This window comes from Vipera ursinii, assembly GCF_947247035.1.
Source record: "Vipera ursinii genome assembly, chromosome: 1".
In the NCBI taxonomy this organism is placed as follows: Eukaryota; Metazoa; Chordata; class Lepidosauria; order Squamata; family Viperidae; genus Vipera; species Vipera ursinii.
The window spans coordinates 192,351,439-192,366,256 of record NC_139512.1 but is presented as its reverse complement, the minus strand read 5'-3'; the positions used below and the strand labels follow the sequence as shown (position 1 = coordinate 192,366,256).

The 14,818-nt window shown below is 42.4% G+C and overlaps 1 protein-coding gene and 1 long non-coding RNA gene across 3 annotated transcripts in view; one reads left to right on the top strand and one right to left on the bottom strand.

Moving 5' to 3' along the window:
- Positions 1-14,818, bottom strand: part of LOC310632646 — a 1,302,393-nt gene that overhangs the window by 1,101,317 nt on the left and 186,258 nt on the right. The window lies entirely within an intron of this gene.
- CDC5L (cell division cycle 5 like) overlaps positions 3,947-14,818 on the top strand; it is a 31,425-nt gene continuing 20,553 nt past the window's right edge. Inside the window, exons 1-6 of one of the 2 annotated variants that reach the window (XM_083350740.1) lie at positions 3,947-4,225; positions 6,261-6,364; positions 6,635-6,796; positions 7,026-7,153; positions 9,135-9,234; positions 10,323-10,541. In XM_083350740.1, the coding sequence (XP_083206866.1) occupies positions 4,181-4,225; positions 6,261-6,364; positions 6,635-6,796; positions 7,026-7,153; positions 9,135-9,234; positions 10,323-10,541 (758 nt within the window). In that variant the 5' untranslated portion in view covers positions 3,947-4,180. The remainder of the gene's footprint in view (positions 4,226-6,260; positions 6,365-6,634; positions 6,797-7,025; positions 7,154-9,134; positions 9,235-10,322; positions 10,542-14,818) is intronic. The other variant, XM_083350739.1, reaches the window with a different exon arrangement.

Below are 14,818 nucleotides of genomic sequence, written 5' to 3'. Positions count from 1 at the left end.
GTACTCAGTACTTGGTTTGGGCCCCTTTTGCAGCAATTACTACCTCAAGGCGGCGTGGCATAGAAGCTATCAGCCTGTGGCACTACTGAGGTGTTATGGAAGACCAGGATGCTTCAATAGCAGCCTTCAGCTCTTTTGCATTGTTCGGTCTCATGTCTCTCATCTTTCTCTTGGCAATGCACCATAGATTCTCTATGGTGTTCAGGTCAGGCGAGTTTGCTGGCCAATCAAGCACAGTAATCCCACGGTCATTGAACCAGGTTTTGGTGCTTTTGGCAGTGTGAGCAGGTGCCAAGTCCTGCTGGAAAATGAAGTCAGCATCCCCATAAAGCTCGTCTGCGGAAGGAGGCATGAAGTGCTCCAAAATCTCGTGGTAGACGGCTGCGTTGACCCTGGACTTAATGAAGCACAGTGGACCAACACCAGCAGATGACATGGCTCCCCAAATCAACACAGACTGTGGAAACTTCACACTGGACTTCAAGCATCGTGCAGTGTGTGCCTCTCCATTCTTCCTCCAGACTCTGGGTCCTTGGTTTCCAAATGAGATGCAAAAGTTGCTCTCATCAGAAAAGAGGACTTTGGACCACTGAGCAACAGACCAGGTCTGTTTTTCTTTAGCCCAGGTAAGACGCTTCTGACCTTGTTTGTTGTTCAGGAGTGGCTTGACAAGAGGAATACGACATTTGAAGCCCATGTCCAGGATCCGTCTGTGTGTGGTGGCTCTTGATGCACTGACTCCAGCCTCAGTCCACTCCTTGTGAAAGTCCCCAACACTTTTGAATGGCTTTTTCCTGACAATCCTCTCCAGGCTGCGGTCATCCCTGCTGCTTGTGCACCTTTTTCTTCCACACTTTTCCCTTCCACATAACTTTCTATTCATGTGCTTTGATACAGCACTTTGGGAACATCCAACTTCTTTTGCAATTACCTTTTGAGGCTTTCCCTCCTTATGGAGGGTGTCAATGATGGTTTTCTGCACAACTGTCAGGTCAGCAGTCTTCCCCATGATTGTGATTCCTACTGAACCAGACTGAGAGACCATTTAAAGGCTCAGGAACCCTTTGCAGCTTAATTAGCTGATTAGAGTGGGACACTTTGAGCCTAGAATATTGCACCTTATTCTAATTTTCACAATATTCTAATTTTCTGAGATTGTGGATTTGGGGTTTTCATGAGCTGTATGCCATAATCATCACAATTATGACAAATCACGGCTTGACCTATCTTGCTTTGCATGTAATGAGTCTATCTCATATATTAGTTTCCCCTTTTAAGTTGCATTACTGAAATGAACTTTTGCACAATATTCTAATTTTTTGAGTTTCACCTGTAGAGTTCTTACTATAATTAGTTTAATTTTCAAATGTTTCTATTCTTAAGTAACCTATCGGTGCTTTGTATTTATTTTCAAACAAAGTTTAAGATAGCCTGGGAAAAAGACTAAAAATAAATATAATAATTCTCTAAGACATCTATATATCTGTCTCAGGGTCAGAAGTACACATTCCTCATAGTTCATTTTACAGGTAAATAATTAAAACAATGAAAAAAATACAATATATGATACAAAATTCACTTCTAGTTTTCTATTTGTCATGTTATTTGCTATTTCTTTGGGTTCCACAATCTTCTATAGCAAATATTCCTTGTGAATATGTGATTCTCAGGCCTCAAAGCATGAAATGGATAGCTTTAACAGAAATAAGGGGAGATATGAATTGTTCTGTGATCTTATATTTTAGGAATTAAGAAAATCCTGATATTTAACCTTACTTTGGTTGAAAATAAGCATTGGAAACATTCTTATTGCCTGATGTAATAGGATTTACATTTGCACTGATGACAAAGAAAAGGCAGGGTCAATACTTTATTGTGGGCTCAAAGCATTTCAATACTCCAATTGAATAACAGAAAATCATTATCTTGCCATCCCTTAATAATGTAAACAATTAGACTTCTAAACATTAAAGCTTATATGAAACACAACTGTTTTAAATTTCTGATAAAAGACGAGGAGGCTTCCAGTCTCCATTACAGATAGTCTTCAATAGGCAACAATTGTGACCAGCAGCTGTTGTTAAGTGAAGCAGTCACTAAATGGGAAATTACATGACTGTGCCTGTACTTCCCTTTTCCCTGCCCTTTGGAATGTTCATCCCAGTGCCAGGATGATTAAAAAGGGAATGTTTGTACAGGTAGTCCTTGATTACCAACTGCCTCAACCAGCTATTGTTTCAAATTACCATGGTGCTGGAAAGCAGATTTATGACCAATGCCTGCATATACAATCTTTGAAGCTCTCAGTCTTGTGATTGCCATTAGAGTCACTTACCCTCTACCTGGCCTGTTGTGTTTCTTTTTTTGCCTCCCTTGCAGACTGGACGGATAGGAGAGGAAGGGTTTACAAGAGTGATTAGACACAGTGAGGACTACATATTGAAAGGAATGCACTTGCACTCCCGAGTGCACTATACAAACATCCTGATGTATTTCCAATCGTTTCTTGCTTATTCTATTGTAATTCCTTCCGCAAGGATGGGGAGAACATCGCCTGAAATAATTCCCGAAGCAGAAGCGAGGAGCCACTCGGAAGCAACGAACCGAACTGCGGTAGTGGCTGTGAAACAATTCATTGCCCGTTGTAGTAATTTACTGATCTGATGTCTTCTGCTCCTCTTGGGCTACTTATTGCAGCTTCATTTCCATCTATGAATTTGCCCAGTGGAAGTCAAGTTATGTGCCAATTGCTCTTTTGCCTGTTTGAGGAGAATCCGGCTAAGTTGCTATTGGGCCTTATTACCGTATTTGGTGTTACGAAATCCCCTTGACAGTGGGACACTGCAACTCTCATCCTAAGGGAATCGTTACTTTAATGTCTTTTCTGGTTGACGAAGCCTCTCCCCTTGGAAGTGCAGAGTCAGAGGGTGCAATTGTTTTATTTATTCGTTTTTGGCTTTTTTGCGTTACTATCTAAGGCACATTTTAACAACCCCGTCCTTGTTTTTGATAACCTTACTCCGGAGCAGGTAAATCACGCTTTGTCCACTTGGGTGCTGCTTACTCACCCTCTAGAGAGGGGTCCCTACAAGCTGAAGGCAAACAGGAGGAAGGAGGAGGCCAAGCCTTCTCCACCCCTTCGCCGTTTACCTTCCTGAGACAGGAGCGCCAGCTCCTCCGCTGCCATGACTCAGTCAGGCGAACTAGAGCAGGGCTCTTCAAACTTGGCCCTTTTATGACTAGTGGACTTCAACTCCCAGAATTCCTCAACTAGGCATGCCTGGCTGAGGAATTCTGGGAGTTGAAGTCCACAAGTCATAAAAGGGCCAAGTTTGAAGACCCTTGAACTAGAGGCACGAAAGAGAGCCGCCAACTGCGCCCGCTCACTTTGGATCTTGGGATAATCTTCCCAAATAGTCACGTGGCCACCGCCCGCGCAGGCGCGAAGTGCACCTCTCTATTATGGCTTCCGCGCCCGGGCTGGATGCGTTTGAGGAGCTCGGTCCGCGATGGAAGCCTCTGAGCAGACCAGAGCGCTTTTCTTGGAAGTTGGAGGGACCCGAAGAGTCTTGGCGCTGCCGGGAAGGACTGCGGGGGATTCCTGCGGGGGACGTTGGGCTATTTTCACTTTTGATTCGGACTTTACGGGATGCGCGAAGTGTTTCCCGCGTATAGACAAGACAGAAATGAGGACAAAGACTTGAAAAGAAAAAGAAATCTATAGAGTAGAAGTGCTGGGGTTGGGCTCCCGCATCGCAGTGATGCAAATCCAAACAAATTAAATTCCGATGCATAAAGCAGTACTGAGAGGATTATGTTCTGGAGAGAAAGAACCAGCACCGTGGAATTAGTAAATTAACAGACTTTGTAATGTGAAAAGCCATCTTCCAGCTTCAGTTAAACTTTCAAGTACAAAACGAAACCATCCTGACTTAAGGAAAAATGAGCTTCCCTCAACACGCACGCACGCACGCGCAGAGAGCCAACACCGTCCCTGCCCACAAGTGGGCGGGGCTTCCCCTTGTCCAATCCCGAGCGTTTTTGAGAGTCCTCGCAGGAGACGTTCGCTTGGCAAGAGTGCGCCTGTGCGGTTGTCTAATCTCTCGGGTCGTCGGGGGCTTGCTTGTTCTGCCGTTGTCGTTTGTCTCCCTTTGCAGGGCTTTACTCCTCTACCGTCACGATGCCGCGGATCATGATAAAAGGGGGCGTGTGGAGGAATACAGAGGTAATGTTCTCACGGTTTCCCGACCTTTTTCGGAGCAGAGTTGCTCTTTTTCCGTAGGGGCCCTCTGCAGTTATGGCGACGGCGGCGGCAAGCGCATGCGCAAAGGGCCCAGACGCATGCCTGGAAGAGAAAATGGTTCTGGCCAGCGGTTCTGTTTTTTTGTATCGCGTCGGGATGGAAGCTTACATCTTGCTTCCCCATGACGTCAAATAAGTATTTAAAGAATACTAACAGGCAAAGCTAAAATCAATGTTCGTTTCCTTCTCTGGAGCTCCCTCCGATCTCAGTGAGAGCGAGTGTACTATAAGTGTATACTATAAGTTGGGACAACTGGTTCTGGTCCACTGAAGCTTCCTGCCTGACGTTGGCCACTCTCGTCCTCACCAACTTCAGACGATTTATGTTGGGGCGGGGGGGGGGGGAAACAGGAGAAAGGAGGACGATCCATGCTGCGTAGGATCCAATCTGGGTCTGTCATCGGGACCAGATATTTAGTCTTCCGAGCTTTCAGACTCGTGCTGGAGCCCATCCTGAGGGTACTCTCTCTGATTGATAAGAGAGATTGCATTTTTGATGGATGTTTCCAAGTGGTTGTCTTTTATCTTCTAACTGTTGGCCAGACCTTAAGGCCTATTAGGAAACCTGTGGCTCTTCGGTTTCACGAAACGTAACCACTGCCTTAAGAAAGACTGGAGCCAATTCCATGATAGATCTTTTTTAAAAGTGGGAAAATGTGAGCCTGAAATGAAAATCCGTATGGATGTTTTGCTAGGGATATTGAGTCTGGGCTGCAAAAATCTAGAAGCCTATTTTCTGAGTGCGTTTGCTGCCATCTAGCCATCATTTGAATTTTGTATCCTTAGTTTAATAGTACATTCCTACAGTTGCATTTATATTTACACTGAATATGTGATTGAACATTAGAAAATTGTATAATTTTGAATGAAAACTTGGGTTATATCAGTTCTATGCATGCCCTTCCAGAGATTTGTTTTAAATATACATAGTTCTTAACTTATCACCACAAGGGAGCCCAACATTTCTATTGCTAAGACAAGTAATTTCTGCCCCATTTTATGAACATTTTTGCCACAGTTGAGCAAATCACTGCAGTTATTAAGTGAATCTTCTGGTTGTTAAGTGAGTCTGTCTTCCCCCATTGACTTTGCCTGTTGGAAGCCAGCTGTGAAAGTTACAAATAGTGATCACATGACTTTGGGACAGTGCAACTGCCATAAATGCATGCCATTTGCCAAATGCCTGAATTTTCATCATGTGACCATGAGGATGCTGCAATTATTGTAACTGTGAAAAACACTCATAAATCACTTTTTTCAGTGTCATTGCAACTTTGAACAGTCACTGAATGAATCGTAAATTGAGTACTATCCATAACGGAACCTGAACCAAAGCAGTATAGACAACCATAGACAACCAACTGTTAGACAACCATACCTGACATTTTTCACTATCTTGTCTAAATTGTCTATAAGGAAAAGGCAGGTAAACTGCAAACAGTATTTTGGAATTCATTTTCACACAGAATACATTCAGTGAAATAATAAGCAAATGAATAGTTCTCATTGTTTCTCAAATGTGGCAGTCCACATACCTTCAAGCTGCCAGGGTTGAGAAGCATTGGGCTAGTTATATATTCGTTTGTTTTTGACAGTCATAGAGGAATGTATCTATTAAGAAGAGATTGACCCATAACAGTACTTGAACATTCTAATAAAGATCCATCATAGAAGTCTGTTCCATCAGTTTGACCTACTGGAACATGGTGGTCCATACAATTTAGCTCGACTTCCTGATATTTCTTAGTAAACAATCCCAAATCTTTTGTTTTAATTTCATTTAATCTTTTGTTCTTATGTTAAGGGAGGAAGAGGGGAGAGGGGAGGAATTATGAAAGGGAATAAAATGGACTTTTCATGCAAACCTCGCACCTTTTTATAAGAAGTTTTAATTGGAACTGAAAAAAAATCCTGTTAAATAAATACTATAATAAACAAAACTCTCCCTTTCTTTTAAGGATGAAATTCTTAAAGCAGCTGTAATGAAATATGGCAAAAACCAGTGGTCTCGTATTGCCTCTTTGTTGCACAGAAAATCAGCAAAGCAATGTAAAGCCAGATGGTAATGTAATTTCTTGTAATTTTAAAGTAAATTTGGTTGTGTTAGTGATTTTTTTTATTTCACCTAATAGGCAAAAGCCTTCTAAAAAATTCTACAAGAAAAAAATATGTTTGGGATTAAACTAGTCAGAAATATTTGTGTAAAACAATTACACAAAAGAAACCCAAGAAATTTATTTCTTAAAACTGAAGGTCAATGCTGATGCTTTAATGTATTCTTATATTTAATAGAAACTTTCTGTTAAGCAACCAAATTTTCATTTTGCATAAGGTATGAATGGCTAGACCCAAGTATTAAGAAGACAGAATGGTCACGAGAGGAAGAAGAGAAATTGCTTCATTTGGCCAAACTTATGCCAACTCAATGGAGAACTATTGCACCAATTATTGGACGAACAGCTGCCCAGTGCTTGGAGCATTATGAATTTTTATTGTAAGTAATTTTTCATTGTAATGGGAGCATAGATTCTTAGATGTTGGAATACTTCCTGTTATAGAAATGCCTAAACTTTTTGAAGAAAACTTTGAGGTGCTTAATAATAGAGCAGGAATTTTGCTTTGGTTCTTATGGCATTCTGGAAATTGCAGTGATTACTAAATTGTGTAATTTTCTTAGAAATGTTGTTTTCTTATCTTTTGTGTTTTTTGTATCATCTTGATAGAGATAAAGCTGCTCAAAGGGACAATGAGGAAGAAACTGCCGATGATCCTAGAAAACTTAAACCTGGAGAAATTGATCCAAACCCAGAAACTAAGCCGGCCAGGCCAGATCCTATTGATATGGATGAGGGTATGCTTGATTTTTTTTCCAAATTATGTCTCCCTTTGGTCGAAGCACTCCCTGAGTATTTTCCCTTTTGTGTTTTATGTTTTTAAATTAATGTTTGTCCTATTCACTTTCTTCATTAAATCAATAGTATGATAGTCTTATCTCAAGAGGGAGGGAAGAGAGAGAGAAATAAATAAAAAGAAAGTAAGTTGAGCTAGATTTGAGGGAGTCTTTATCTTATAAAGACAGAATGTGTTGATAATAATGGCCTTAGGCTGGGTTGCCCCTAAATGTCCCTTTCTTCCTATGCATATCCTGGTGTGTTCATTGTTTTCTGAGGATCTCCAGGAAATACAGTTTAGGAAGAGAGATCTGGAACACTCTTTAGAGAAAGATAAACAGTGAACTAATAGCATGACTAAGAATCCATATTAAGGATTACATCATGGTGATATGATGGCAAAACATTTTTCTGCTTTTTTGTGTCTGTTGATAGCTACCCTGTTTAAAGCTTTCCGGGCCCTATTAGAGAAGAATGGGTCTCAAGACAATCTACCAGGCCATTGTGAGGACTTGGACTGTGACTAGACAGATCCAGTTGAAATGGCAAGGCCTTATAAAATAATCTGGAGTGAGTTTGATTTTCTGATTCTCGAAGTCTCATAGTGTAGAAAATGAATGGGTTTCTCCAGTTGCCAAATTAACAGTGTGTTAGCTTAGTCAGCTTCATGTTAGACCCAGCCAGTTTCACTCAGTGTTGACAGATAAGGAGAGATCATGCCTATCATCCTTGATTTGCGAAATGCTACAAGGTTTGATGCTCTCTTCCCTTCTATTTAACACTGCATAAAACTAGTAGGTGAGTTCATCCATCAGTTCCTGGTTACCTATACATCATGACTCGGGTGGCTTAATGATCGTGTCAAAGTCTTGGAATCTCCAGTTCTTATTCAAAAAGCAGGTGGCAGCTGTGACCAAAAAAGCTTTTTGCACAGGAATATCTAGTATGCCAGTTGTGCCTGGGGGCCCTTCAGACAGTCAAGTCACTCAAGCCCTTGTCTTCTCATGATTAAATTACTATATCCGTGCAGACCATCCAGAAGCTAAACTGGTCCAGAATGCCACTCACAGGCAGTATTCGTTCATTATGCTCACACAATCTCACTGCTTCAACAGTTGGTCTAGTTAACAATCAGCTTTCAGGAGCACTTCAGGTGGATAATTATTATTTTTAAAGCTGTTCATTGCAGAGCATCTGGCTATCTAAAGGATTGCTTATCTTCATTTGTTTCTGCCCATCCAGTAAGATCAAGCAGGGTGGCATTATTGTTGTATCCATTCAAACAATGTCACCTTGTGATACCCAGGAAGTATGCCAATTCTTTTGCAGTGCCGATCCTCTGGAACAGTATCCTCCCAGAGACACATTTAGGAAAACTGTTGAAAACATGGTTGTTCTTCCAGGCCGTGTGATAAGGTGGTCATAGAGTCCCCATAAGTTACGTCTGCCTATGATGATCATCTTATCCAGTGAATATATTTTACATTATAGTTTACAGTAGCTTCCTTAATTCTCTGTGGCAATCATGTATGTAATGTTGCCAGCAGCCTTGCAGTGCAATTTTCTGAATATTGTCAAAATACTAAGATAACAAATCAGAAAAGAGAAGTTGAATGTAGACTGTTCTAGAAAATGGTGTTTGCAGATCGTTTATGCCTGAGATGTTTCAGTCTGAGATTCTAGCCTCAGTAACGTAAAAGCAAACTTAGATTATTCTTTAATCTAAAGAATAGACTGAATATAGAGCTATAATGGATATAAGTTAAGAATTCTATCAAGCTAAATGAGTTCAAAGAAGATTTAAGTGATGTAGAATTTGTAGGTTTTAGAATTTGTAGCTGATGTAGAATCTATAGATTTTTTTCAACTTTTGAAAGGCTGTTCTGTTCTCAGGTTGCCATTTGTAAATGAATGGATGGACTTTGTATATTTGTTTTGCAGATGAACTTGAGATGCTTTCGGAAGCTAGAGCTCGTTTGGCTAACACTCAGGGAAAGAAAGCCAAAAGGAAAGCAAGAGAGAAGCAGTTAGAAGAAGCCAGGTAGATAACAGCCTACACCTTTTTGATTCAACTTAGTCGCCTCTAATTAGATTTAAGATTTAACAATGTTTTCATGCTTCCAGTTTGACATAGATAGCTTGGGCTTTTCAAGATTTGCTTTGTATGCATGGCAAATCTGTGGGATGGGTTCTAAGGCTCACTCCTTGCAGCTTGGATCTAGATGAATGGACTCCATCCCCTTCCTTGATCTAATTCACTTTCTGATAAGCACTTCAGAATTTGGCAAATTGGTGTTAAATCATTAAAGAAAAGTTAAAATTGGGATGAGATTATGGATTTCAATTCAGCAATATTACGTTCCTTTCACATTTATTAGTGGTAAAGCCAAATTGATGATTTAATGTGGTAAAGGGCCATAAGGTTGAACATTATGTAGTTCATTACATTTAATGGCTGAAATGTTCAGTTTGGATTTGAGAAACCAGTACTGAGGTCTGATAGTGGATCCCACTGAGTGATTAGGTTCACATAAGTCATCATCTTAAACCAGGAGTTTTAAATAATGGCTTAGTTATAGTGACCTAGCTGGCATCCAACATTTAAGCGGCCTTGTACATTTATGAGAAAAGTCTGGAATATGTTGAAAACAGAGTGTTAATTGTAATGGAAGAGTTAATTTGGTTCTAATTATCTGTAACTCTTGAACTTGTCTTACTGCTTTCTTATGTTTTCAGACAGGACAGGAAAGTCATTGTTTATCTTTCTACATACTTGGAAGATGTGAGGGACTTTAGTTTGAAATTACAAGATTCTGGATATGAAATTAAGTGCATCTACTGAATCTTGCCATTAAGGTTGAATAATGTGTATTTCAAGACTTCATAATTGTGATAAAGCTAGTAGAACCAATCACATATTTGAAATATTGCATTTAAACCTGGAGTTTTTAATAAGTCTTAACTCACACAGATTTTTTTGTTTTTTGAAATTCAACAATTGAATGGAGATTTGGGTTGTTTTTTTTTTTAAACAAAAGCATGGATATTTTATGTATCAGTGCCTTCAACAAAAGTGTTCTTTATGTTATAGCCTTTAACATTTACTTCAAATTCGATTTTACTCCTCAGGCGTCTTGCTGCTCTACAAAAAAGGAGAGAACTCCGAGCTGCAGGAATTGAGATCCAGAAAAAAAGAAAAAAGAAAAGAGGAGTAGATTACAATGCTGAAATCCCATTTGAGAAGAAACCTGCTCTTGGTTTTTATGATACATCAGAAGAAAACTACCAGGCACTGGATGCAGATTTTAGGAAACTAAGACAACAAGATTTGGATGGGGAACTGAGATCGTAAGTAGAATTTGGATTAAAGTATTCCCTGGAGCAAAATCTTGCGATATATCAAATTCTGTTTGTGGCCCTCACAAAGCTTAAATATTGATGTTGTTCAAGTTGTACATGTTCCTCTTCACATACAGCAAAGGCAGCCATTTATCTCCTGAGGGTTTCTAATTCTGAGGGCTCTCTGGGAAAACACGGGGATTTCAGAAGAATGGGAATGTCATTCTTTTTGCATACAGATATTGAATAAAACCTTTTCTCTGACTATTTTAAAACTATTTCTAGCCCCTTGTATTTAGAATACGATAGAGCTGGAAGGGACCTTGGAGGTCTTCTAGTGCAGCCCACTGCTTAAGCAGGAGAACCTATACCATCTCAGGCAAGTGACTGTCTAGCGCCTCTTCTTAAAAATCTCCAGTGATGGGGCACCCACGATTTCTGGGGGCAAGCTATTCCACTGGTTAATTGTCCTCACTGTCAGGAAGTTTCTCCTTAATTCCAGGTTGCTTCTCTCTTGGATCAGTTTCCAACCCTTGTTTCTTGTCCTGCCCTCTGGTGCTTTGGAGAATAGTTTGACGCCCTCTTCTTTTTGGCAGCCCCTCAAACACTGGAATACTGCTATCATGTCTCCCCTACTTCTTTTCTTTAGTCTAGCCAAACCCAAGTCCTGCAGCCGTTCTTCATATGTTTTAGTCTCCAGGCCTTTGATCATCTTAGTTGCTCTTCTCTGAATTTTTTCTAAACTCTCAACATCTTTTTTGTGATAGGTGACCAAAGTTGGCTGCAGTATTCCTGGTGTGGTCTTACTAGGGTTTTATAAAGCGGTACTAATACTTCACGTGATCTTGATTCTATGCCTCTATTTATACAACCCAGGATTGTATTAGCTTTTTTGGCTGCTGCTGCACACTGCTGGCTCATAGTCAAGTGATTGTCCACTAGGACTCCAAGGTCCCTCTCACAGTTACTGTTTTTAAGCCTGGTCTCACCCAATCTGTACTTATACCTTTGATTTTTCCTGCCTAAATGTAAAACTTTGCTTTTCTTCACATTGAAACTCATTTTGTTGGAGAGGGCCCATTGTTCAAGTTTGTCGAGATCTTTTTGGATCCTGAGTTTGTCTTCTGGGGTGTTGGCTACTCCTGGCAGCTTGGTGTCATCTGCAAATGTGATGAGTTCCCCTTCAGTTCCCTCATCTAAGTCATTTATTAATTCATCTAAGTCATTTACTAATCCCTGTAGTAATAAAGCACTTACGTTGGAATTTCTTAAGAGTTAATCACTCATTTTTATCTTCTTGTAAATATAGCGTAAGCATATTTTGTAGAGCTTCCTCAAAAGATATCTGGAAGGGGGGGGGGCTACCTTCTGTTTGTGCTCCCGGCTGTGGCAGCTCTAAAATGATAAATTACATTCTTCTGAAAAAAATAGTTTTGAACTTATAATTTTAACCATCTTAATATTTAACAGTGCTAACTTTCCATGGGAAAAAATGGCAACAACATATTTCAGATGCCAATTAGAAATAAAATAATTTATTATTTATTTATTTATTTATTTAATTTATATACCGCCCTTCTCTCAAGAGACTCAGGGCGGTTAACAGGGCAATACGTAAAAGACAAATACAAAAGTTAAAAGGGAGGGGGAAGGGGGGTTTCTTAAAGGAAAATTGTATTTTTTAAAACTTTTCAATAAAAAAAAAAAAGTTAAAATTATTAAAACATGATTAAACAATGCCCATAGTACAAATAGTACAAATTTAAAATTAAAGTCATAATAACAAACCCACCCCATCCCATCAGGCCAGGCCCGCTTCCTTAAAGAGATGGGTTTTAAGGTCGCGCCGGAAGGAGCGGAGGTCGGGCGCCATCCGGAGCTCTACCGGAAGATGGTTCCATAAGTCCGGTGCACCCACAGAGAACGCTCTCCCCCTGGGGGCCACCAGTCGGCATTCTTTGACCGGCGGCACCCTGAGGAGGCCCTCTCTGTGGGAGCGTACTGGGCGGAGGGAAGTTGACGCCGGCTGCAGGTGCTCCCCAAGGTATTCTGGACCCATGCCATGGAGGGCTTTGTAGGTCATTACCAACACCTTGAACCTCACCCGGAAGACAACTGGCAACCAATGCAGCTCGCGGAGCAAAGGTGTAACACGGGAGTATCGGGAGACCCCCGACACAACTCTCGCGGCTGCATTCTGTGCCAGCTGGAGCCTCCGAGTGGTCTTCAAGGGTAGCCCCATGTAGAGAGCGTTGCAGTAATCAAGACGAGAGGTCACGAGCGCATGAGTGACCGTGCGCAAGGCATCCCGGTCTAGATAGGGCCGCAACTGGCGCACCAGGCGAACCTGGGCGAACGCCCCCCTAGTTACAGCTACAATATGGTCTTCTAAAGAGAGCTGTGAATCTAGGAGGACTCCCAAGTTGCGAGCCCTATCTACAGGAGGTAATGACTCACCCCCCATAATGAGGGGTGGGATATCCTGAATATCCCGGGATGCCGGTACGCACAGCCACTCCGTCTTGTCGGGGTTGAGACGAAGCCTGTTCCTCCCCATCCAGACCTGGACCCCCTCCAGGCACCGGGACATCACGTCGAGGGCATCACTGGGGTGGTTTGGGGTCGAAATGAAAAGTTGGGTATCATCAGCATACTGATGATACCCAACTCCAAAACCACGAATGATCTCACCCAGCGGCTTCATGTAGATGTTGAACAGAAGGGGCGAGAGGACCGACCCCTGAGGGACTCCACAAGCGAGAGGCCTCGCGGTCGACCTCTGCCCCCCCGTCAACACCGACTGCGAACGTCCCAGGAGATAGGAGGAGAACCACTGAAGAACCGTGCCTCCCACTCCCAATCCCCTGAGACGCCGCAGCAAGATACCATGGTCGATGGTATCGAAAGCCGCTGAGAGATCTAATAGGACTAGAACAGAGGAGTATCCTCTGTCCCGAGCCCTCCAGAGATCATTCACCAGCGCGACCAATGCCGTCTCCGTGCTGTACCCAGGCCTGAAGCCCGATTGGTACGGGTCTAGATAATCCGCTTCATCCAGGACCAGAGGGAGCTGATGTGCCACCACACTCTCAACAACCTTCGCAAGGAAGCGAAGGTTGGAGACCGGACGAAAGTTATTCAAAACAGCCGGATCCAAGGCAGGCTTCTTGAGGAGAGGTCTCACCACCGCCTCCTTCAAGGCGGCGGGAAAACTGCCCTCACTCAAAGAAGCAGCTATAACCGCCTGGAACCAGCTTCGTGTCCCCTCCCGGGCTGCATAAACCAGCCAGGAAGGGCACGGGTCCAATAAACATGTGGTGGAGCTCAGCCTCCCCATGATCCTGTCCACTTCCTCCGGAGTCACAGGATCGAACTCCTCCCAGATGACATCGACAAGATCACTCGTGTCCTGATCATCCGATAATCACATACAGGGGGTCCTTGGCAGAGCAGGAGGGAGCCCAAGAGGAAAAGAGCAACAAAGCATGTTCCCTCCCCTTTCCTTTTCCTCCCCTGTCTTTTTTTTCTGCCCTTTTTCTGGTCTCCCTCTCTCTTCCCCCTCCCCTCCCCCATTTTTTTTCTGCTCTTCTCATTCTCAGACTCACACCACCCCCTCTCTCTTCTACACACTTCTGCACCGTTTAGGTACCCAGTGCAGATTTGCTTTCCTTTCTCCCTCTTTTTCTGCTCTCTTCCTTCTTTGGAGCAGCCCCAGCAGTGAACAGCATGTCAAAGTTACAGTGGTAGTGAACAAAGGGGGGCTTAACAACCAGAGTTCCAGTTGTTGCAGCATTCTCACAATCGTGATTGCAGTCCAGGTGCTTGCAGTTAACGCTCTTACAGTGAGCTTCAGTCACACGATTGCAATTTCCAATATTTCTTGCTTGCTTCCCACAAACAAAGTTAACAGGGAAGCCAGCAGAAAGTTGGAAGTTGCTCCTGCTCCCACTCCCACTGCTTTCTTGCTCAATTGCGCTCAGTAACGCCTGCCCATGGCGCCTGCACACCCACCCATGTGCCACAATGCCTGCACTCAGTAGTACCTGGCCACTTCTGCCAGCTTGCTTTGCTGAGACTCCCATCTCCTCCTCCTTGACCCCCCCCCATGGTCCTGAAATTACAAAAGTATCTGGGAGATCCAGGATTGCTGTCACTAAGGTCATGTGATATTGCTTTTGTTCCCCCGGTTAAATTGTTTTTATTAGCTTATAGTATACAATACAAAGAAAATACAAAAGCAAATAGTGGGAAAGATAGGCAAGGGGAAAGAGAGTAAAAATGTGAGG